The 24315-nt window shown below is 31.1% G+C and overlaps 2 protein-coding genes across 4 annotated transcripts in view; one reads left to right on the top strand and one right to left on the bottom strand.

Annotated features, from left to right (window-relative positions):
- Window positions 1–24315, bottom strand: part of LOC113791928 (teneurin-m-like) — a 38388-nt gene that overhangs the window by 635 nt on the left and 13438 nt on the right. Inside the window, exons 2-19 of one of the 3 annotated variants that reach the window (XM_075823105.1) lie at window positions 17296–18229; window positions 15197–15647; window positions 9686–10085; window positions 9229–9553; window positions 8862–9050; window positions 8184–8792; window positions 7926–8120; window positions 7694–7834; window positions 7286–7540; window positions 6924–7154; window positions 6760–6808; window positions 6479–6640; window positions 5970–6367; window positions 5670–5899; window positions 5316–5583; window positions 4732–5251; window positions 488–4673; window positions 9–398 (exon numbers count right to left, since the gene is read on the bottom strand). In XM_075823105.1, coding sequence (XP_075679220.1) covers window positions 9–398; window positions 488–4673; window positions 4732–5251; window positions 5316–5583; window positions 5670–5899; window positions 5970–6367; window positions 6479–6640; window positions 6760–6808; window positions 6924–7154; window positions 7286–7540; window positions 7694–7834; window positions 7926–8120; window positions 8184–8792; window positions 8862–9050; window positions 9229–9553; window positions 9686–10085; window positions 15197–15647; window positions 17296–18007 — 9711 coding nt within the window. In that variant the 5' untranslated portion in view covers window positions 18008–18229. Of the gene's footprint in view, window positions 1–8; window positions 399–487; window positions 4674–4731; window positions 5252–5315; window positions 5584–5669; window positions 5900–5969; window positions 6368–6478; window positions 6641–6759; window positions 6809–6923; window positions 7155–7285; window positions 7541–7693; window positions 7835–7925; window positions 8121–8183; window positions 8793–8861; window positions 9051–9228; window positions 9554–9685; window positions 10086–10593; window positions 10626–10697; window positions 10842–15196; window positions 15648–17295; window positions 18230–24315 lie in introns of those variants that run through there. The other 2 variants (XM_027341778.2, XM_075823106.1) reach the window with 2 other exon arrangements.
- Window positions 15777–17289, top strand: LOC142645790 (uncharacterized). Its single transcript, XM_075823069.1, has 2 exons — window positions 15777–15790; window positions 16427–17289. The coding sequence occupies exons 1-2, from the start codon at window positions 15777–15779 to the stop codon at window positions 17223–17225; spliced, it is 813 nt and encodes a 270-aa protein (XP_075679184.1). The 3' UTR covers window positions 17226–17289.

Below are 24315 nucleotides of genomic sequence, written 5' to 3'. Positions count from 1 at the left end.
ATACTGACCATTCGTTTATCATCATTATCGTTATTATGAACTTCTTGAACAGTTAAATTTAGTCGAGATTGATATTGTTTGAGTTTTGCTATCATCGGTCCTAAATCGGCGGCCATTGTAATATCGTTGACTAGATAGTAATGATCTTGACCAGCCATGATCAAATGAACATCTAATAGATGTGAACCATTCACGAGAAAGTTTAATGATTCACGCAATAAGGTGTCCGTTATTGAATGACTAAAATGTACGGAAAGAATATCAGTAGTTTGATCAACACCATTAATAGCATTCGGTTTTATCATTAAACTCAAAATGATTCCTTTGCCAAACAAGGCATTTTTTGTTGTGATCAATGACCGAGCATTTTGTTCATCTGTCCAATCGTTTTGTGTGAGCTGCTCGAATTGAATTGATTTTTTTTTTTGAAAGAAAAAATAAAAATAAACATCAGTCATGAGCCTTAAAAACAAGATAATATACACACCTTTGAATAATAATTCGATTGAAAAGTTGAAAATTTTTGTACATGGTCGAATAATAATGTTTGTAATGACGATATGGTTGAAGATTTTAAACTATGGATGCGAATATTTTCAAATATTGGTGCGAATTGTGTCAGAAGAAACAATTGAGGAACATGGCCAATGTCTTGGTTGACTAGCGAGGAAGTATATTGTAGTAATGATGTTTGTATCTGTGACAAGGACATTATCTCCACACGATGATGATCATCATCGTTATTATTCGAATCTTTCAAGCCTGAATATCGATGATCATTGATAGGATCATTCTGTTCAAATTGATACATGTTTACAGCTCGTGGGAATTTAATGAGATTTTTCTCTAACAATTGATCAATATTGGGAATCAGCCATCGACCGGTCAACGTATCATAAAGATGTTGTCGATGATGATGATGATCAATAAAATTAAAATGAATTAGATTGGTTAACGGATCGGGTATACCGCCTTTAAAATCGACTGGTATATAGAAATTTGGATTCGAATCGAACAATACATGGCCATATGGACTACGATGAATTTCTTTTACCACCTGACCACGATGATCAAATATCAACATTGGACTTTTTGTTTGATCACAAACAACATAGAAATTTTCATTATTCAATCGAATCATGATGAGTAGGTCATCAATATCATCATAGATTAATGAAAGAACACCACCATTGGCATTGTTGAATGCGTGTGTGACCAGATGAGGTTTAAGTGGATGACCATATAAATATTGCGTTACATTTTTGTGATGATCACGTCGCAAAACCAATCTGCCATGATGATCATATACATAGTTTACTTCATAACGACTTGGCGTAATAGCCTGTAATAATTGTCCCAAATTATTATAGTAAAGATATTCATCGCCTCTTTGTATGATAAATCCACGTAAATCGGTCACGTACGGTGTTGTACCGCTTATGGCCGAATTATGTTGACTTTTACCAAAATTACGAATTCTATCGGCCATATCGTATTCAATGTCAACACGATTACCCATATAAAGAAATGTGATCAGATTGCCATTAGCATCATAAATAAAACGCCAATGTTCACGACCTTGCATTTCAATGAGTTGTCCATCAGCATCATAAGTAAAATTCTGTAGCCGAACTTTATTGGCTCCAAGATGATGCATGAATGTACGTGTTTGAATGAGTAGGCCATTAGCATCGTAGATGAAATCGGAACGGAATACCTCTTTGTCCGATACCGTAAGGCTATTATGACGAAGTCGTTGTTTAATTGGATCATAGCGTCGAACAAGCAATGCAATTCCATCGCCTATTAATGTTTCGTTGAATACATGCTCAAAATAACGGAAACTTCCGATCGATTCGATCTGTCCCTTCGAGTCATAAGTAAAATCACAACTTGGCAATGTGATTGAGCCAAGTTTAGCCTGAATAGATCGTAATCTCATCATATTATCATAACGATAGCTATAAGAAAATTGAGAAATTGAATGAATGTTGGAAAATAGATAGGTTTGGTGTTTTAACAATGAACTAGATCGAATATATTTATATTGAATGGCAAATTCTATGTTATTATTGGTCCAAATACCACGAACGGTTCGTTGGCTTCTTTGATCATACCATCGTTCAATTAGTCCACTGCCATGAATCATTCGGTCGATAATAATGTTATTTTCTTCATTCAATCGATTGAAATCGTTGGCCAAATCTTTTGAAAAAGAAAATTTACTGCCATAATGATGGATGATTTTGCCATTGTCATATGGCAGTACTCGCATGAGCGGTTGCCATCTTTCATCGAAATAAATTAGGTAGCAATGGCTACTAGGGGATATATGGATGTTATTATTAATGTCGGCCATAGGAGTGGATGGAGGACAATAACTAAATCGATAAGCACCGAGCACAAGACTGATTGAAAGATTGTGCCGAGAACCTTTGGGCGTAATGATGGTCTGTATACGACCAACGTGATCAAGATCAAAAATATATTTTTGGCCACTTTTCAATGTAACTGATGATGGTAAGCTAAAACTAGGATTGTTCAGCTGGTCATTATCAATTGATGGATAACTATAACGAATCTGATAGTCGGCCTGTCGTAATTCAGTCAGACGACCAACACGATCCCGTTGATAATGTTGTGTGTGTTGACCATTTTGCCACGTATCTAATTTTCCCAATTTATCATAGGTAACACTATGTGCTTGCCAATGTTCCTTAATATTTGGTATCCATTGAATAGGTCGGCCATAATCATCATATTGTAAAAATAGTATCGGTCGTTGTGATTGATTATAATAAATTTCTCGATTAGCATTCCAATCGTATTCAATTTTCATTGTTAAACTATCATTGATAGTGATCAATTTTTCCACAGAATCGATGAATGATGATTTCAATCGAAGATTATAATCAATCTCCATATCCAATGTTTGTCCGTTTTTATTTTGTTGCTGATCACGTCCATTTATCGTTGTTTGTGCCACCGTAAATTTTGAAATGAATGGAAAAAGCTGTGCCTGTATAGCTAGCATATCCAATGATAGTTTGCTCACTTTCTCATTTAAATGAGCACGGATTTGTCTACTGGTATTTAGCCGTAAGGAGCCATCATTTAATGAACTTAACTCAAAAGTCGTTCCATGCTGAGAGAATTTAATCATCGAATTATCACCGATTATCAGGTCGGTTGTTTGTCCTATGGGCAAATATTCAAAATTATTGCTAGATGATGGAGCTTGATGATGTTTGTTCGTTATAAATAAGGGCATTTCAGTTGCAGTCAAATGATGTTGATAGTTATTATGGTCTATTGATGAATGTATGTTAATTAAAGCGCCATTTGGTCGAATGTATTGCCTAATACGACCATTTCTATTATATTGATAAAAATAAGATTTACCAGTATCAGATTCTTCTCGTGATCGGATCAGACCATTGTTATAATAATCAAAATTGATGCTAATATTGCCGCCATTTATGAATGACTCTAATAGACCTTGTTTATTGGTGGTAATTCGACACTTTAATGCTAAAGATGTACTTTCAATCATATGCAATGATCCTGTTTGATCTCGTATGAACAGGATTTTGTGACCAGATGAATCAATAACTTGTGTTAATTTACCAAGATTATTGTCCTGATTATAGACAAATGAATACAATGTTCGACCAGTCGTAATACTTCTGGTTCTAACGTGTTGGCCATATTTGTTGAACACATACATTTCGGCTGCATTGGGAATTAGAATTTTGATTTCATGTTGATCATCCAATTGTGGTAAATATGATCTCATTAAATAAAGTCGGAGTAGACCTTCATCGGCAATATAAATATCGCCATTACCAGTGATAGTCATGGCTGATATTGAATTCAATCTTGCTTTTAAAGCGATCTTTGCTTCGATAGTCGAATCATTAGAATCATAATCGGCAATTAGGCAAGTACAATTTTGACCAGCCATATCGATACATTTTTCAACTGGGCATTGGTTTTGATGGCTAGATTTTTTCATTCGGAATCCAGCAATATGTCGCAATGACCCATCAGGCATATAGGCGAAAATTCTATTCTCATTACGACGACTAATATCGGCAATGTATAAAATGCCATTTGGTGCAAAAGCTATACTACCGAATAGAAATTCTTCGCCACATAATGACAAAGTTTGAGCATTCAACAGTGGACTATCACAATCGATCTCATTATTCTTGTGCATTGTATCTGAATCTTCAAGACAAAATGATGAATATCCGGACAAAATTGATACCTGCATATTTTGATTCAATTTAAACAAGACATGATTATCGACGAAGAACAGTGAGCCATCTAGTGGATGAATGGCTAAACTAGTTGGCCACTTTAGTTTGATATGATCAGCGAAATGGCTTGATTGACAGGATATCGGTTTCCATTGTCGTTTGGTAAATTGTCCGACAACACGTCTAACATAACCAGCCGTATCTAATATCCGTATAACATTACCATCGGAAAAAAATAAAGAACCGTCGTTTGCAAACGCTAAATCTTTAGGATAAATAAGTTGAACTTCGACACCAGTTTTTCCATCATCACAACTAGATCGATCGTGTGGAAAACATTGTTCACCGGTTCCAACAACTATCTCTGCTTCTGGTATTGTAATTTCCTGATTAGATTCATATTTTTCTTGGCTAGCAATTGAAATTATATGATTAGATTGGTTGAAATTGAAAATATTAAAAGTCTTACATTGGCACACGAATTATTTGAAATCGTTCAGGATCAGAAATGTATAGATATTGATCAATCGAATTGAATGCAATATGATATTCAAAATTCTGCCTATTTGTACTTGTTCTTAGTTTATAAACCGTATAAATTTGACCGTCTGGTGTGATTCGTCGAATTAGATTTGAATCGCCAACAAAAACACTACCGTCCGGTGCATTAGCTAACGTAACCAATGAAAAGAAACGTGATGATCCAATATCAGTATTACATTCACTTGGATTCATACAGGCAAACGATCTTGGATGACTATCAATACCGGCAATTGGTTCAATAACCAATGGTAATCGTGGATCATCTTTAAAGCTCAGAAATTGACCATCACCACGTTGAAATACACCATCATTTGGATTGTATCGATTATGAATCTCTAGATTCCATTGGCCAATCTCAGATAATTCCATATCATAACCACGAAGTTTTGTTGTTAAAGCAGTCCATAGAATATAGGAACAATCATAGTAATAATAACCGACATAGACTAGAAAAATGAGACACAAACATTCAATTATTAAGATTAATTTGTTAAATTTAAAAATCATTACTTTTAGCATGAGCAAATCCATAGACCTTTTGTTTATAGACATTTTGTTTATTCCATGTGAATGTATAACGAAGATTAGGATCAGCTTCGAAAATTTTTTCATGAATATTTCCTTCGATCAATATTCGTAACAATAGGAAACGTAATGATTTAGGAATAATATCTGGTGTAAGTTGAATATCCAATGTTGAACTATAACCTTGAGATTGTGAACTTTGATAAACAACATATAATCTAGTGGTACCGATACGTATCTTTTCATGAACAGTCTTCAGGATATTTAAAAAAAATAAAAATAAAAAATTCGAAATCAGAATTGTATGTTCAAAGTGAAATGATAGAGAAATAAACATACCTGCGTTTCCGCTATAATACAGTTATCTTTATCACAGATAGGTTCTTTGTTGGGCGTTGAAAAAAATTTGGAAGACTGAAAAATATGGTCACGAATTATCGGTTTCATATGTTCATAATGATGTTCTAGACAACGATTTGATGATGAATCAGAATTGAATGAATGATGATCTTTACTTTCATTATACAATCCTCTAGCTATCCATTTACGCCAATTGCTTTCACCAAAATCTGTAAAAATAAATCAATGTAGGTAACAACATTAGTGTGAATGAACTAGGTAAAATGAAATAAAACAAACCTGAATGTGAAAATAAATTATGAAATACAAATGGAATTCTTGAATTAAGTAAAAAGCTATGAAATTCATTTCCATGATGATCATTGTTCATAGTTGTGGATGAAGATGATGATGATGATTGCGATGATGATGATGATGGTCCTAAATACATTACAATCGGATTTTGAATGACAGTAATATCATTCCATGCAACATAGACAGATTTTTTAATCGGATAAAATGGATTTCGTTGAAATTGTAATGTAATTATACCGCCACCATTAACCAAAATATCAAACCATCCATCCGATCTAGTTAATGTGAATCCATATTTAAGATCATTGACTACGCTTACACGAATACCGATAAGTCCATTCAGTTCTTTACCAACAACTTGACCTCGTATGACGGATGCACGTCTGCGGAAATTGAAAAAAAACAATTATTTTTTTTGGATAATTGAAAAAACTTTTTTTTAATATTTATTTAGACCAGAAAAAACAATGGATAAAAATTCATACGATACTTACTTTGGTGAATAGACATCTTTTTGGGAATAACTTTGTACACTGCCATCTTCAATAAGAAATAAAACTTTTTGAAAAAATGACGACGTTGGTGATGGTGGCTGTTTTTGTAATAAAATATCCAACGGATCCGGAGATGTAATACACATTAATGATTGATGACCACTGTTTATATGACAAGTCGAATAAACATTTTAGAAACAAGCAAAAAAAATAATTGTCAAAAGGAAACATGAAATGTGTCAATATCGATCATCATCCAAAACAAGACAACACACACATACCATTGCTCATGGTGACAACATTCGCTGTCGGCACAATCAACCAGCCCATCTATATTATTATTATTAAAGAAAAAAAAAGAGATAAACATAGAATTTTTGCATCAAACAACAGCAACGTTGAGGAAACAAAATAAGAGGATTGAATGAGAATTAAATCCAATTACCATTGTCATTGTCTATTTCATCGTTACAGTTTGTTTCCTGTGGTGCCGAACAATCATGTCCATCCCAACCATCATTGCATTGACATCTCCATTCGATAGTATTATCGTCATCATTATCGCCATCAATATCATCAAAATCATCACGATTATTATTATTATTATTGTAATTGCTAATAGCTGTTACAATAGGAACACATTGACCATGTTTTGAACATGTATTCGGACAGCCATCTATTTTTGGGTTCAGATTTTGGGATCAAAGATGATTATTGTCATCGAAAAAAAATAATACGATTAAAGATTATTAGTATTTTTCCCTATGATATTCTTATGATAAATCATTATCAGATTTATCAACATACTTAGGGTACAATGTTTGCCCATCCATCCATTCTGACAATGACAGGTACCATTATGGCATTTACCGTGTTCAAGGCAACGAATATCACATTTTTTATGTTGGCAATTTGAACCATACCAACCATCATCACAAATACAACGACCTTCTCGACATGAACCATGTTGACCACAATTCAATGAACAACTTAATTGTGAACAATCTGATCCAGAATAATGTGTATGACACATGCAAAGATCATTCTCTAAATCATATAAACCTATTGTTAATGGAATCAAATGATGATGATGATGGGTCATCGTATTCATTTATAGTTTGTTAGGTTATTTGGTGGGTTGATTTGAAAAAGGTAGAAAAGTACATTAAGGTAATTAGCTTTAATTATTAGATAAAATTAGCAATTATATATTACCGTGGTTGGAACAATTCGGAAAAAACTTGTGTAATTTCCTATCTGGTTCGCTACAGTTTGGCCCTGCAAATCCAGCTTTACAAAAACAATTTCCATCTAAACATACTCCGTGACCGGAACATTCTGGATCAACGCAATTTGCTACATACAAGAGTAGGGGTGAATCAAAATCAAATCAATGCAATTAATTTTCACCATAACAATTATGATTATTTTCATTAAATATGAATACCTTGTTCACAATCATCTCCTTTGAATCCAGGATGGCAATGACAAATTCCATCAATACATAGACCATTTCCGTTGCAATCAGAAGTTTCACATTCATTAGAACGAATTGAACATTCTCGTCCTTTCCATCCGGTTTCACAACGACAGCTGCCCTGTAAATATTGGCCATGGCCACTACAAAAAACTGGACAAACATCTGATCAAAAAAATACAATGTGAAATTGAATTAAAATCATTATGTGTTGGTTCTGTGACTTACTATCGGCGCAATCTGTGCCAATAAAACCCGGAAAACAATGACAACGACCAGTATGACAATAGCCATGATTATTACAATTATTTGGACAATTTATAGTTTGCTGTGATGTTTGATTCTGGACTATTGAAATATTTACAACAAGTGGTATTATTATATCAATATCGTTGACTAACGACAAGTACCAAGAACCCTGATCAAATAAATGTTTAAATTGCATCAAGGCAAGCTGTGAATCGCGTTTATTATAATTGCTACCAATGTTGTTGCTGATAGAATTATCCATCAGCAACGTATCCTCACTAATCAATTGAAATATTTGATGAATAGTCAATGATGGTGGTTCATTTTTATTGGCCACCAATGCCAATCGCGTATTAATTGGAGCATAAAATTGAAAATTAACATATGATGATTGAATTTGATTGAACCATATGGACCATGATGAAAAAGGTGTTAAACGAAGCGAAATAGGCATCGTTGATGATATAGTGTGAGGAGGGCGATGATTATTATGATGATGATGTTGATCAAACAGATTGATCTCTTTATAATGGGATGAATCACGGGGAAAATATTTTGGACAATTTGAAACCAATGGATCATCACCATCTGTAATAAAATCATAAATGATGTCGATCGTGACTTGAAATTTCGCAATAATAATTTTATCCAACTTACTATTGAGATGTTGCATATTATCATCAATAATATTCGTACGTTGTATACCATATTGATTAGTGGCCAGGTGTGATGTTGAATGTTGATCCAGGTCTTCAACAACTACACATGGTACCTTATTGGTATCATCGATATTTGATTTTGTTCGAAATTTTGTTGTTTGATCTATCATATTTTCTTTGTGTAGGGCTATAGAATTTATGCGAAATTGAATCATCAACCAAGCAAAAAAAACGAAATATAAAAAAATGATTGATTAAGATTGATAAATCATAAGCAATAAAAAAAAGAACAGACAATGACAGGAACAATGATTAAAAGAATGGGGAGTGTGTATTATGATTATGGTTTTTTTTATTAGACATACCTGTGAGGAATATAATAATGATAATCAGAATAAAAATCAAAATTATCAATGTAAGCGTTGAAAATGAACGTAACCATGAGCTAGAATTGGAACCATTACAACAACATCGATTACGTAAATTCATATTATGATCATCATCATCATCATCATCATTGGGAGGTTGTTTCTGTTCGGCACGAAAATATGACAATAATCTTTGTATTAGATATGATGAGACTAGATTATTATTATGATGAAGATGATCACGGCCAACACCTCCACCACTATGATTTGATTGAAGACTAGCCGGAGGTGGACCCGAACCAGCAAATGAATTTTTTAATAACTGTCAATATTATCAGATTGACAGGATTGAAAATAATCGAAAAAATGGGAAATAAAAATTGAAATTTTCATTTTCATATAAAGACAATAAAAAATAATGTTTTTTAAAAAAACAACGTTAATAAAGATTTACCTGCGAAGGCCTCATTGTATTCAAATCGGTCGGTATTATTGGTCCGGTTGTATCTTCTGAATATCCACCTGAAGATGATACATTACAATTTTGAAATGGATTTGCATAAGTATGCATTATGGCACTATAATGTTGTTGTGATTGTTTAGATGATAAAGATGAATTATTATTATTATTATTATTATGTAATACAAAACGATTTGAAAGTAATTCTTCAGCCATTAATGAAGCTGTCGGTTCATCATCATCATCATCATCATTGCAATTATCACCATCATCAATTCTATCGACATGATTATTATTATCATCATCCTCATTATCATCATCATCTAAATCGCCATCATCATCATTATCATCATTTTCATGATCACCATTAATTCGACAATCAACAAAAATATTTCTTTTGTTGTTGTTTTGTTTCATCATTCGGCAATTGAACATATATAGAAAAAAGAAAGAAAAAAATTATGATTATAAATCTATTAATAATGGATCAGACCAAAAAAAACCACACAAAAAAAATTCTTGGTTTCATTTCCTAATTCATTATAGAATTGTGTTTGATTCTCATCAATCGTATGTGAAATATTAAAACAAAAAAACAAAAATGAATGATGGCCATGTGACATATTACTCAACATTTAATGCAATATTAATAAATTAATTATGTGAACAAAAGAGTGTCATGATGATGATGATGATGATAGTATCTATTCATTTTGATTATTTTTTACGATGTGATTCTATTCTTTTTTTCATTACTATTTTTTTTGTTTTCAGGAAAAAAATAGTTCAAATACAGACAACATTAGAAAGATGAAATAATAATAATAATAATCATCATCATTTATATGAGTTGGAATCATTTTTCATATAAACAACCGATTGAAAGAATATAACAGAATTACAAATTACAAACGGTCATATTTATTATAGCAATATGAACAAAGGTTGGAACCACACATACACACACACAAAAACCAGGTTTGGATTTTTTTTTTGTTACACAAACCATCATCATTGTAATCTGCCACTGTTTGTTATTGTTTGTAATAATAATCCACCTACGACCATCACCATCAGCAACGAATATTATGTGTATAAAAGATGAATGATTGCAATAAAGCTAATGGAAATTTTACACAAAAAAAATATGTGAAATGAATGTATACAAAATTCATACGCCTATACACAACAACATCCAACTACCCCTCCCACACACACACACACACATACAACGATACCTTTAGAATTGTATAAAATGTAATAGAATTATATGATTCTCTCCAGACAAACACATGTTTTGCACCTTCTTCCGATTTTTTTGCAGAATATCTATCATTCTTGCAAAACGGAAATAAAAAAATATATTTTTTCTGGTTTTTTAAATGAAAAATATTTTCATGATTCCAAAATGAATGGCTAAAGCAATCAAATTAATTATGGTTATGGCCAAAAAAACCTGGGTTTTTTGTTATTTTTCTTTGATTCATTCATTCATTCCTCTTTTTTTCAATGAAAAGAATGACAAAATCAACTTTAACTTTATCATCATCAGTGTGGCAATGAATGAATGAATGAATGAATGAATGAATGATGATGATGAGTATATATATTACATCACCAAACAAGTGTGTAAAAAAGGATTTCCTTTTGACAGAATATATAAATACAAAAACACACACAAACGAATTCCAAAAAGTATTTTTTTCCATTCATCATGATCATACAAGAATCAACAACAACAACAACAATAATATGATTGTTGGTGGGTTAAAAGTTTCAACAACAACAACAACATTTGTAATATACTAAAGGTGGTTGATTTTTGTTTTTATTGTCATCGTTATTATACGTGGTATTCTTGTACATGACTGGCATTCCAACAAAAAAAATTCTGTTTGTTGATTATATAGGTTTAGGATTGCAACGCCGTTTTTTCACATTCTTTTTGTTGTTGTCGGGACCCGCATATTATCCCGAAAAACATTTTGATTAGGTATTATTATTGTTGTTGTTGTTATATTGAGAGCATTATATTGAACAGCAACAACAAAACAAAATGGCATTCAATTCGATTGAATAAGAGCCACATTATGTCTCAATGGTGTTTGTGAATAGAAATGAAAAGTTGCAACAATAAGATCATTGAATGATCTGGATAAAAAAAGGACATATGTAAAAAAAATTGTGAAACAAACAAATAATAATAATCGAATGATTCGGAAAATTATATTTGCTTAAGCTAAAAGCATCACCAAAAACTAAAGCACCATCATCACCCAAAATATCAATGTTTACAATTTTCAATAACACAAATGATGTAACTACATTTTTTTCTTCAGAGCCAGACAAAAAAAATTATATTATTTTTTCCTTAGCCACCACCATCAAAAGCAAAATGATAAATATAAATACAATTGGAAGCCATTCTTTTTTTTCTGGTCACCAATATCTTATAATAAAGTTTGATATGTGTGTAATGATGATCCAAAAAAAATGAAAAGAAAAACACATACTTGAATGATTCAAGTATGATTATGAACACTTAGATATATAGCCTAAATTTAACAATATCACCATTCTATTTAGTCATCCATATTACATACATTGATTAACTGATTTTGTTGTTGTTGTTGTTACTAACTCTGTTAACATCAACATCATTGATGATGTTACGAAAGCTTTTAATGGATCTTCTATATAAAATCTATCGGGCGAATTGATATCAATATTTATTTGTTGTCGTTGAATACAAATATCCATGTTTTGAACAAACTAACAACCAAGATTACATTCATACTTATGGATCATATGTTGTGTGGACATAAATTTTGTCCAGATTTCTTGTTATTTCAATCATCAACAACAACAAAAAAAAATCAAATCAACAAAATAATAAAACGGAAATGAAACAAATAAAGATAGATACATATTGTTCATTGGCTCAATATTCTTTCTGGGATTGTTTGTTTAAGATTATTTTTCCGATAGAAAAATGTAATTCATTTTTTTCCTATATATCCTAAAAACATTTTTATTTATTTTTGTCGTATTGCAAAATTGAAATTCAATAATCAGAAAAAAAATCTTGATAATTGAACGAGAGAGAAAAGGAAAAAAATAAGAAAAATGTAGTGAAAAGTTTAACGAAAAAAAGTTATCAAAGTTTTTTCTAAAAAAATTAATGAAAAAGTGAAATTTAAGTGAAATTCTTATCAGCTTTATCGATGAAATACTGATCAATAAAATAGCAGGAAAAAAACTTTATCAAAATTATCGTGAAGATAAAAATAAAAGCCACACACAGTGACAAAATCTTTTGTTTATTGTGTTGGTCAGAAAAAAAGACAAAAACAGAATAACAACAAAAAATAAAATATCGATACGATTCATTCATTCGATTCGAGATTTTCTTCTCCATGGTTTTTTTGTGGGTTTCATTTACTATCGCTTGTCCAATTATCATAATGATGATGAATATCATATGTGTGTAGAGGATGAGGGGAGTGTTTGAAGACATCAATTTAATGTTGCTATTGAATATTGGTCAGTAGTCACTTCCATTCATTCATTCATTCATTTAATGTCCGGTGAGATTTGAAAGAATTTTGTTTTTACCAAAGCATCATCATCACGATCCAGCGGACAGTTTTAATCGAACACACAAAAAGAAACAAATAATCAAAATGAACATTATATTAGAACAAAAAAAATACAACAAAAAAACCAATCAAGTTACAAAATTGACAAAAACATTTCTCTATCCAGAAAACAACAACAAATATCAAGGGATTCGAAGTTGAAGAAAAACGACAAAAATGATAACCAAATAAAAAGAAAGAAAGTACCAAATGAATAAAAATATCCAGAATCCAAATGAACGAAAAAAAAGTATAAGAAAAAGTGAAAAAAAAATTAAACAAATGAAAAATCTACAAACCATCGTCATCATCATTATGAAAGAAAAGAAATTTCAAAAGAGAATTCAATCTATCATATAATTAGTTTTTTCTTTCGCTGAATTTCTTTAGTTTTTTCTGGAGGCTTAACTTTAATCCGATAGGTAAGTGATAAGACGACAGGAAAACTTAAGAATATGACATCCATCGATTGTTAATAACGAGAAAATTAATCAAAAAAGACAAAACTTAAAAAAAAGAAAAAACTTAAAAAAAAAGAAAAAAAACATTGATTCCATATTTATCAATATGACCGATTATAGGTGTTAAGTTTTTTTTGATCAAGAAAAAAAATAGAAAATTCTTTCTTTGTTTTAAAATCTATCTACACAAGATTCTATTAATAATACTAGAATACTTAACACGTCAACATATCATCATCGATTTTTTTCCGTTATAAAGTTTTTTTTTATTACTAAAACAATTCAAAAGAAATTGAGAATCCAAAAAAAATATATTGAACAGATTGGCTTCAAATTGTAATCAATAAATAACATTGTGTGAACAAAGCAAAAAAAAATTTATCCGAAAATTATTAAATTTTTCAATGAAATAATAATTTTATAAAGAAGATTGAACTTTGTAAGATTTCATTTTTTCATCACAGCTATTATTATTATTGTGTTTGGAACAATGATGAATTGTTTTGTTAAGAAAAAAAAATGAAACACCACTATTCTTTTATTCTTTGATTGGTAGATTATCGATGATCGAAGAATCAATCGATTTGGCCATTTCCGTTATATCGAACACACATACACTTAATAAGAGTATGTTTGTGTGAGAAGGTGGGTGGGTGAAAAACGATAGAGCACGAACAAAACAATATGAAAAGAAGACCAAAAAAAAATCTGTCGTCTTATTAAAAGTGGACATGTTTGCACAATGTTGTTATTGATGTAAGTGTGTCTGATGAAAAGAAAAGAAAAATAAATCTGTTATTATATGGCCAATTGTTTATGTTGTGATTGAATTTTCAAGATAACAAATCAGCCTTAATAATAATGGAAATGAAAATGTTTGAAACGATAATAACAACTAAATCCATTTTCATTTCAAATTCACATAAAAAAAAAGATTGGAAAAAAGAACTGAACTGAAATGAGAAAAAATATAAGACGAACGAAGAGGATTAAAATCTATAGGTAACTGAATGAATGTTGATAATTATCAATGATGAATTTATTTGTGTAAATAGATCATCGAAAAACAAACAAACAAGACCAATGTGATTGATCTGATAAAACATTGTTTTTGAGCTAATGAATGATAATAGAATGAGATATTTGCCGGTCATTCAATAAATTCATTGGGATTTCAATTCATACGATACAATATTGTTTTTGCATTGTTGTTATTATTACTCAAATAATATAGAATTTCATCATTTGAAATAATGTTTCTTGTTATTCACGAATAAATCTTGTTATTGTTTGTTTGTTCGTTTTTTTTTCTATCAATTAATTGCAAACATAATCCCTGGGATCAAATGAATTATTTTTCTTTTTTTCGTTTCGCAAAAGTAAAAAACAAAATAGAATATTCTTACTGTTGTTGTTGTTGTTTTTGTCTTCGATTACGTTCACGTCGACGACGATGATGTCCATGATTATTTTGTTGAATCAGATTGTTTGATGATAAAAATGTTGATGCTGTTGATGTTGTCGTTGTAGTTGTTTTTGTCATTGAATTCGGTTGTTTTTGTTGATGTAAATCATCACAACCGCTACCGGCGCTACTACTACTTATTGTTGTTACAATAGCCGATTGTCCACCACCGCCACTATATGATTGTGGTGATGATGATGATCCACCAATAATATCAGTATCACAACCATCATTACAATCATTTATTAAATTATTTAATTGACGATGATTATTATTACTATTGCTACCACCAATACCGCTTGTTGTTGTTGTTGATTGTGATGATTTTGAAAATGATTCTAAACATGAATCATATGTTGTTGGTGGTGTTGTTGTTGTTGATGGTTGTTTATCTGCAGGAAGGAAGGGGAAGTAAAAGAAAACAGAATCAGAATTTGAAAAAATTTAAAATATCGAATTTTTTAATAAAACAAAACAAATAAACTTATATTTGAACAATCAAAACAGCATGAAATAGGAAAATGCAAAACGACAAGTATTAATAAACAAAAAATACAATACAATTTTTTATTTTTACCTAAGGATTCTTCAATAATAAACCTTCCTAATGATAACTGTAAAGAATATCAATAATTTTCTGAATATAAAATGAAATACTATCAGAAATATCGTGATATAGTTTTTTTTCTGTTAAAGAGTCAGTCAGTAACCTAATAATATAATCAAATTTAAATCAATTAGATTATATATTTGAATAGTAAAAAAATCACTATATATAAAAACAAACAAAAATGGTATCCAATTTCGATTGGATCGTTTGTGTGTGATCGAGCGAAAATTGAAATAAAAACAACAAACAACCAAGATTTTTCTCCCGATTTCGTAACAAAAGTGAAACTCTTAACAAAAAAAAAGAAACAAATCAAGTATCCATTTCCTTCTGTTTGTGTTTGTGTGTGATTTGCAAGTGAATTGAAACGAATAAGTTTCTTTCTTTTTCATTTGTTTCTGTTAACAAAGTTCCAAGTGGTTATTCCCTGTGTTATTATTTCGATTTACGTTTGTTTGTTATTGTTTGAGCTGTGATTGATTGATTGATTGATTTGGATGTTTGACATTGTCAATTTTGTATCGATTTAATAATCAGAAAGAAGAAAATAAAATAATAAAGCTTAGTAAATATATCGATCCTTATTGCTCTTTTTCTCTCACAAAAAACACAAACACACACAAAAGACAAAAAAGAATTTTATTTTTACTTTTTTCCAATAAATAAACTGAACATAAATCGAAGTAAAAAATCAAATTCTTCATCCAAAACGGCAGGATCTAAAGAGGAAGCATTAGGAGGCGGTTGTGGCCATAAACATTGTCGTTCTCATCGTCGTCATCAGACTTTATCGAAAAAACGTAGCCAAAAATTTCGCCACAATCGTCATTGTAAATGTAATCATAATAAAGAAATTACTCCAAGATCAAATAGAACAATAACGGCAAATGTTTCACCAATAATACAACAAGTAAAACCAAAAATTGAAAATATACTACCACCTGATCAATCTGTACCACAACGAAAACAACGTACAAGACCTTGTTTTGCAATTTCAACACAATCACCATTACAAACACAGACACCACCATATCAGTCACCATCACCACCCCCACCGCCACCATCGCCGACACCATCACCTACACAACAAGTTTTGCCATACGATACAGTCGGTGGTCCTACCATATTGATTGCACCGGAAGATTATGTTCATATTTATAAAGGAAAAACAACTGAAGATCTTAATGAAATACCAAAAGATATTGGAAGAATTGAATCAGAAATAAATAATAATTCTGTTGATAATCAAAAAATGAATACACAACAACAACAACAAAAACAACCAGAAATTGATAATACACCGACCATATTGATTGCACCAAAAGATTATGTTCATATTTATAAACAACCAAAATCTTGAAATATTAAAATTTTAATAAAATAAAACACAATCTAAATCATGCCAAAAAATAAAAATAAATAAAACTTACATGATGTTGATGATGATGATAATGTTTGGGCAAATAATTTACTTGGTGGTATTATTGTCGATGTTGTAGCCGTTGTTGTATAATTACGATGATTTTTTATAGAATTATTTGTCAATAATGGTAGTACCTGTTGTTGATGATTGAATGCACCGAATTTTCCATATAAATCTTTTTGTTGTTGTTGTTGCTGCTGTCTTGCACGATAATTTACATCGATTAGATATTGTGGTTCTTCATATTGATGAGATAATAATTGTGAATCTTCATATAATGCTGATGATGAACCATTTTTTGTATTCAATCGTTGATCCAATTGTTGTACATATAATTGTTGTTGTTGTATTGAAGAATTGATAAATGAACTATTATGATGTTGATGATCAAACATTGGTATTTTTGGCTGTGTATTTCCATAGAAACGTTTTGTTCGCTCCAATGTACCAGATGATGGCGAATATAAATTTAGGCCGTCATAACCATTATTATGACCCAAAATGAATTGTTGTTGTTGAGGATGTTGATGATGGGATTGTTGTAAATGTTTTAAATTAGAAATCTCTAAATCATTTGATAAATTATCTTGATCTGTTGAATGATCTTTACTACGTGAACGTCTTAATCTTGTACCGATACCTTGAAATGGAACTAAACCAACGCTACCAATGTTTAGATCTTTTTTACCCAATGTTGATCGATTATTTTTATCCATCATTAATGTCGATTAAACAAAAAAATATATATTTGTAAGTCAATTAATCGAAACAATTTATCGATCCAGAATCGTTTTTGCTGATGATGTCGATGTTTGTGTGTGTGTATAGTGACGCTTAATTATTCATTTGATTTTGAAAAAATAGAAATATCGACGGCGTGTCAAGGCATAATCGATGAGAAAGAAAGTGTACGGAAAATTCCTCCTTTTTTCAGCTGAAATCTGTGTGATGTTATAAATGGAACAAAGAAGAAAAAAAATGGATATGTTGATAAAATTAAATATACCATTCATAATATCAAATAGAAAAAGAAACAAAGCAAATGGTGAAAAAAATTATGGAAATTATGTGACATATTTATCCCATTATACTATTTTACTCGGGTAAAGTTCTCGATTATTCTCTTATTACGGATGGATACTATTTTCTTTTCATTTTTTTTGTATGCATAAATTTCAAAAAAGAGAACTCTGACACATTCCATTCCAAATAAAAATGTTTGCCTTCTGTATTTTTTACAAAAAAAATTATCATACATAAATACCATTCATTCTTTATTATTTTTGTTCTTGCACAAAGATCACATATAATAAATGAGATAATTATATTCATAAAGGTCTTGCTTTCTCCACTGTTTTCTTGGTTGTTATGTAATAACAATAATAAGATTCAAATAACTTATAAATGAAATGGGATAACCAACAAGCGAATGAACAAAAAATATATGAATAAAGAATATGGAAAATTCTAGAATCGATGACAATGATATCATATATATGCAAACACACACTCGGCACAATGTGATTTAGTGGATTTGAAAAAAATAAAATTAAAATTCCAATGCACACTTATACCGAAATCAAAAAAAAAAAATCAATGAATTATGATTGTCAGCAAATAGAAAATGGACACAGATTTTGCACTACCACTTTTTACAATATCCTATGTATTTATTAAAAATATGATCTCTTCAAAGACAATTGAAGTTTCAAGATCATAATTTTCTTTTCTTTTCCATCCAAAAAACAAGAAGTGTGTGTGTGTTTGTCACGCTATTTACATTGAATTTCAACAAAAAAAATCTGAAATATATCTCTAAGGATAAAAATAAACGGTAAACACAATTTGAAAATGAAAATCGAAACCCGGTACCAACGAAAATAGCCAATAAGATCATCTTAGCACAAACACACACACACACATTTCTTTTTGTTCACGATCGATTTCGATTTCAAATTCAAGCCAAATTTATTCGTATTCGATTGGTTATATAAAGAATTGAAGAAAAAAGTAAAAAAGAAAGGGAAGAAAAAAAACACCAACTATTAAATCAATCCTAGTGTAATGTAAGTGTACAATGTGTTGCCACACGCACAAGTGTCCTATCTATATCTGTGTCTTTGTTTGTATAGAATTCCTAGGAAATTCTATAAAAAAAAGAAAAAAAAAGAAATTCTTCGTCGCCTAGATCCCTTATTTGATATCTCTATTGGTGACATAAATAATTTATGATATGAATTAAAAAATACGGTATAGACAGGAAATAAAATTAGAAATATGATGAAATAAAAAATTATGATTCTGTGGGATCTGGTGTGTGTGTGTGTGTCATGTGTGTTAAAAAAGAAATGGATAAAAATATTAAGAATTCACAGGTCAGTATAACGAGTGTGTGTGTGTGTATTATGCTGGTAAGAAATGGCAATTTTTATTTTTATTTTTTTCAAAAAGAAAAAAACAAAAATTCATGACAACGAATACATTTGTGACGTGAATGCTTTAAGAAAAAAGAAGATAATAAATTTTTTCCGTTATTTTCAACCAAGAGGAGAAAGTGGATGAACGAAAAACAGAATTGTATAAGTGAATGAGAAAGAAAAAAGAGAATCCGGTTTTTGATCTTTAATTCAATTAAATTAAAGTAGAAAAAAAATAGAAACCAGAACCAAATATATTGACCACTCTGTTTTTTTTTCTTTTTTTGGTTTTGTTTCGATGTGATGATAATGACCCAGTATACAGTTTGAGTAGAGAAAAAGAAAGTGTGGGAGAGATCAAAAAAAAATCCAATGGGAACTGGAAAAGATCAACCTTATGTGTAGTAGAAAAAAAATGAAAATAACACGCACGCAAAACATTCACATTAATTGAAATTCTAATTTTTTGTTTATTTATTCCTCAGTTGTTTTGTTCGGTGTCCGGTTTATTTTAGATATATCTGCTCTCAAATAATCTGATGATGTAATTTGTTTGCTTGTTTTCACATATAAATAATCATTTCATTTTATCCATCATGATGATAATGATCATAGTAAGGTCAGTGAAATGAATAGAAATATAACAATATACAAATGATCCAAAGAAAGTTTCATTTTTTTGGTGTCGATTCAATTATATAGTGTTTTGATGATTTTTGAATGAATGAATAACAAATTGATGACAAAAATCAACAACCATAATGTTTTTTTGGGCTTTGTTCAGTATTATCATCATCATCATCATTATGTGAGGTGACATATTGCATTTTAGTTTGAGCATTAATTCTGTGAAATTCTTTTACTATGTGTGTATGTGTTTGTTGTGTGAAACATCATCTGTTTCACAAAGTTAATGAAACAATCATTATTCAGAAAACATACAAAATGTTGACATCGAATCGTATCATTATAGTGTAGAGACAAAGACTCGACTGAGCTTTATTGACAACGAATTAGTTTATATATAGTCACAGAAATAACAATTTAGTTGAACATGACAAATGCTAATTCAAGTTCACTACATGCCTCACCACCAGATTTGAGGACGCCCGCAATTACGTGGCCAATATTCACGTGTAGATTCGGTGGTAATAACGGCTGTTTTTGAACGTCGAATATGAACCGTATCCAATCCGGTAGACATCTCCAATTTGAAACATCATTTTGACGTTCGATAACACGAAATGGACCATTATAGCGAATTTGCAAGAGACGGTTGTTTTGATTTAATACGTACACATATGAACAGGTCAACAAAGCATATGGAATGGTACATTTGGTTAGCTGAATTGCACGTGTCGGTATGGCTTGGAGATAATTGAAAGCACGGATTAGTTGATTGACGTTTTTAGCCGGGTCGTTAGCCAGCGGAATAACAGTTGCCAAGTCACCCGGACAAATAAGATTTTGACCAAAAAGTATTTGAGCAGAGCTGAAACCAAGATCATTGACTTGAGGATAATATGATGTTGTTGCTATATGGTGAGCTCCGAGATACTTGATTAGTTGAGAGATGCGAGATTCAATTTGTCGTCCTCTATCAGTGGTAGTAAACTTGGGAACAGCAGTATGAAATCCATTGAAGCAACGTACCACTAACAGTTGAGGCATCAATACAATCGACCGGATACACTTCTGGCCAACGTGAGAAACTATCGACCATTGTAACAATATGCTTCATCCCCACCGAGATAGGAAGCGGGCCGATAATATCCATGTTGATATGCATGAATTTGTTTGATTGATAAACAAGAATTTTGAGTACCTGTTGATAAAAATGTTAATGGTTTATGGTTGGTAAAGATAATAAAATCGCGAACAGCGAGCATATAATCGAAATATTTTACAGCTGAATAAGCTGCGAACGATATTGGCGAACAAAATTCTAAAATTAACGGCCAGTGTTGGAGGACCACTCCAATAACCATTTTAGAAGCATCCACAGCAAATGATAATTTGGTGAGTGGATCAGAAAAAGTAAGTTGTTGTAAGGCAGATTTAGCCGATACAAACGTTTGAATGTGATCATCATGCCAATAAGAATATGTCACGGATCAACATTAAACGCAAAGGAGCCAAAAATGCGACAGCATTTGATATCGTTTGACGATAGAAATTGATGAGACCTAGAAAACGGCGTAATTCGGTCGTTGTTTTGGCTCTTTGAGATCGAATGACCAAGAAACATGAACTTGTCGATGGCATGTAGCGGTGAAGACCAATCTAATTTAGATGGTCGAATGATGACAAATTCCAATAGCTTAGCAAATTCTTACTTAACTTTGGTCAATGTATCAATATGCACCTGAAGAAACTTTTGAACGACCGAAAGGCCGGATGTTTCGATAACATGCCGAGACAAATGTTTGATTGGTTTCGAATCTCGAGCCAAGGCAAGAACGTTGTTATTAACGTCGGAGGTCATGATGCAGAATGCAGCGATTTCACGAGAAGAATCGAAAATTTTTCTGTTTTTCGGATGCATGCTTAAATCAAAATGTGCAAGGAAGTCGAGAGCGAGATAAGGCTGCGGAAGATCAGCAACGAGAAATTGCCAATTGTATTGTTTCTGAAGTCCAATGTCAATACACATAGTATGAAAACCATAAGTAGCGACACACGAACCATTGGCAGTGGTAACTGTCAAAGAAGTGCGTACAGGATTATGTACACAAGAAACAGGGATAGTAGAAATTTCAGCACCAATATCAATTTGAAACAATAAGCCAGTGAGGGCGCACTTAATCATAAAACGGCATGGTTTGGACTAAGCACGTTAACACAAGCGATTGTTGAAGTAGATGATGGTTGAGGTGGCGTGTTTTTCACCGATGGCGCTTCATCATTCGTAGATTTTGAACTTGAGTTGGATTGCGAAGCAGGAGAAGAGAAAGAGCATGATTGTGAGCATTTTATTGCCCCATCACCAAATCGTCAATAGACGATAGATATCATATATGATAATAGCGAATCTTAACTACTCGATTTTGCTTAATGAAGGCGGCAATCTTGGTAGACGATTTTGGTGTACCTTCACAGCAATCCAAGGTTTGAGCCAATGTCACCAATGAGGAAGAATACAAGTTCAAACGAATGAGATTTTGTTTTTCTTGAGGCAGGCGGAAGAACCAAGCTAACTTGATTACTGCGTCCATCGTAAATTCAGAAAATTCAGCTTGAATTGTACGTAAACTAGCTGATGGTGGTTGCGATGGTGGACGGGATAAACCCGAAGTTGATTGTTGAAAATCAGCCATCGAAGTTGAATTTACGAGAAGAGAAAAAGAAAAACAAGGAGAAAGCACAAAAAAAAAAACTATCAGAAGTTGGTGTAGAGAACGGGTCACCAATGTAGTGACAAAGACTCGACTGAGCTTTATTGACAACGAATTAGTTTATATATAGTCACAGAAATAACAATTTAGTTGAACATGACAAATGCTAATTCAAGTTCACTACAATAGAATATTTTATAACATCGTGGTTAATATTTATAAACGACCAAAATAACAGTCAGGTATACTAAGCTGCAAAAAAAAGTAATTTAAAAAAATAGGTTTTTTTTCACATCAAGAAATAATAAGGAATGTAAATTAACAGCCGGTAAGATTAAAACAACAACAACAAGATTCATTTATTCAGTCAGTTTTGCATTTCCAAGTATTATCCAAAAGTCAAAAGTTTTCATTTATTCAATTCAAATGAGAAAATATTTTCCAATGAAAAACGTTTTTCGTTATTTTTTCGGTTCGTTTAAGTTTGTTTATCAACACACACGGCGTATATGTGCATGGATAAAATTACAAATTAATAATTCATCAAGTCAACAACAACATGGTCTATATGTTTCATTGCTTTCTGCTTTCAAAATAAAAATCCAAAAGAAAACGAACAAAACAAAAGAATAGAAAATAATCAATCTTTTGCTTATTTTTGTTTCTAAGAAAATGAAAGTCTTAACATTAAAACAAATCAGACAAAAAAAATCCGTATACTTTTCATTTGTATTTCTACATAAATTTTTCCGTTGAATAAATGTACGAGTGTGTAAACATCGTTGTTTTCAATGATATTATCTTTACATGAAACAAGAATGAATTTTTTCATTTTGAATGAAATTTTTTTCCAAAAGTCAAGATTCATGTTTTTTTTCTTTACATCTCATCTTCTTCGTCATCATCTAAAGAATTTCGGAATCTAAATAAACCAGTGGAAAAAAGAAACTTATTTAATCCTTGATTTAAGTGGAAATTTGTAAAATTACTGTTTTTTCAGAGATAAATCATCTATATGAATATCCATATTCTTTTTGCAAGAAACAAAACCCATAAGAAACCAATATAGATAATAATAATAAAAATAAAATGAATGAATACAAAAAATAAAGAATTTGAAAACTTAAATCCGAGTAAAAGATGTTATCGTTTCGAAATGGTCATTTGGTCATGAACAGCATCATTTTTTTTGGCTGAACGATTTCAATTTTATTATCATCATTTTTTTCTATGCTGAACCACCAAAAAAAACGATAATCTAACCAGAAAAAAGTT

This window comes from Dermatophagoides pteronyssinus, unplaced genomic scaffold, assembly GCF_027571235.1.
Source record: "Dermatophagoides pteronyssinus isolate colony J.1.1.1.1 unplaced genomic scaffold, Derpt_VIB-CSIC_2022.12 sq0023, whole genome shotgun sequence".
Taxonomy (NCBI): domain Eukaryota; kingdom Metazoa; phylum Arthropoda; class Arachnida; order Sarcoptiformes; family Pyroglyphidae; genus Dermatophagoides; species Dermatophagoides pteronyssinus.
This window is presented reverse-complemented; position numbering and strand designations above follow the sequence as displayed.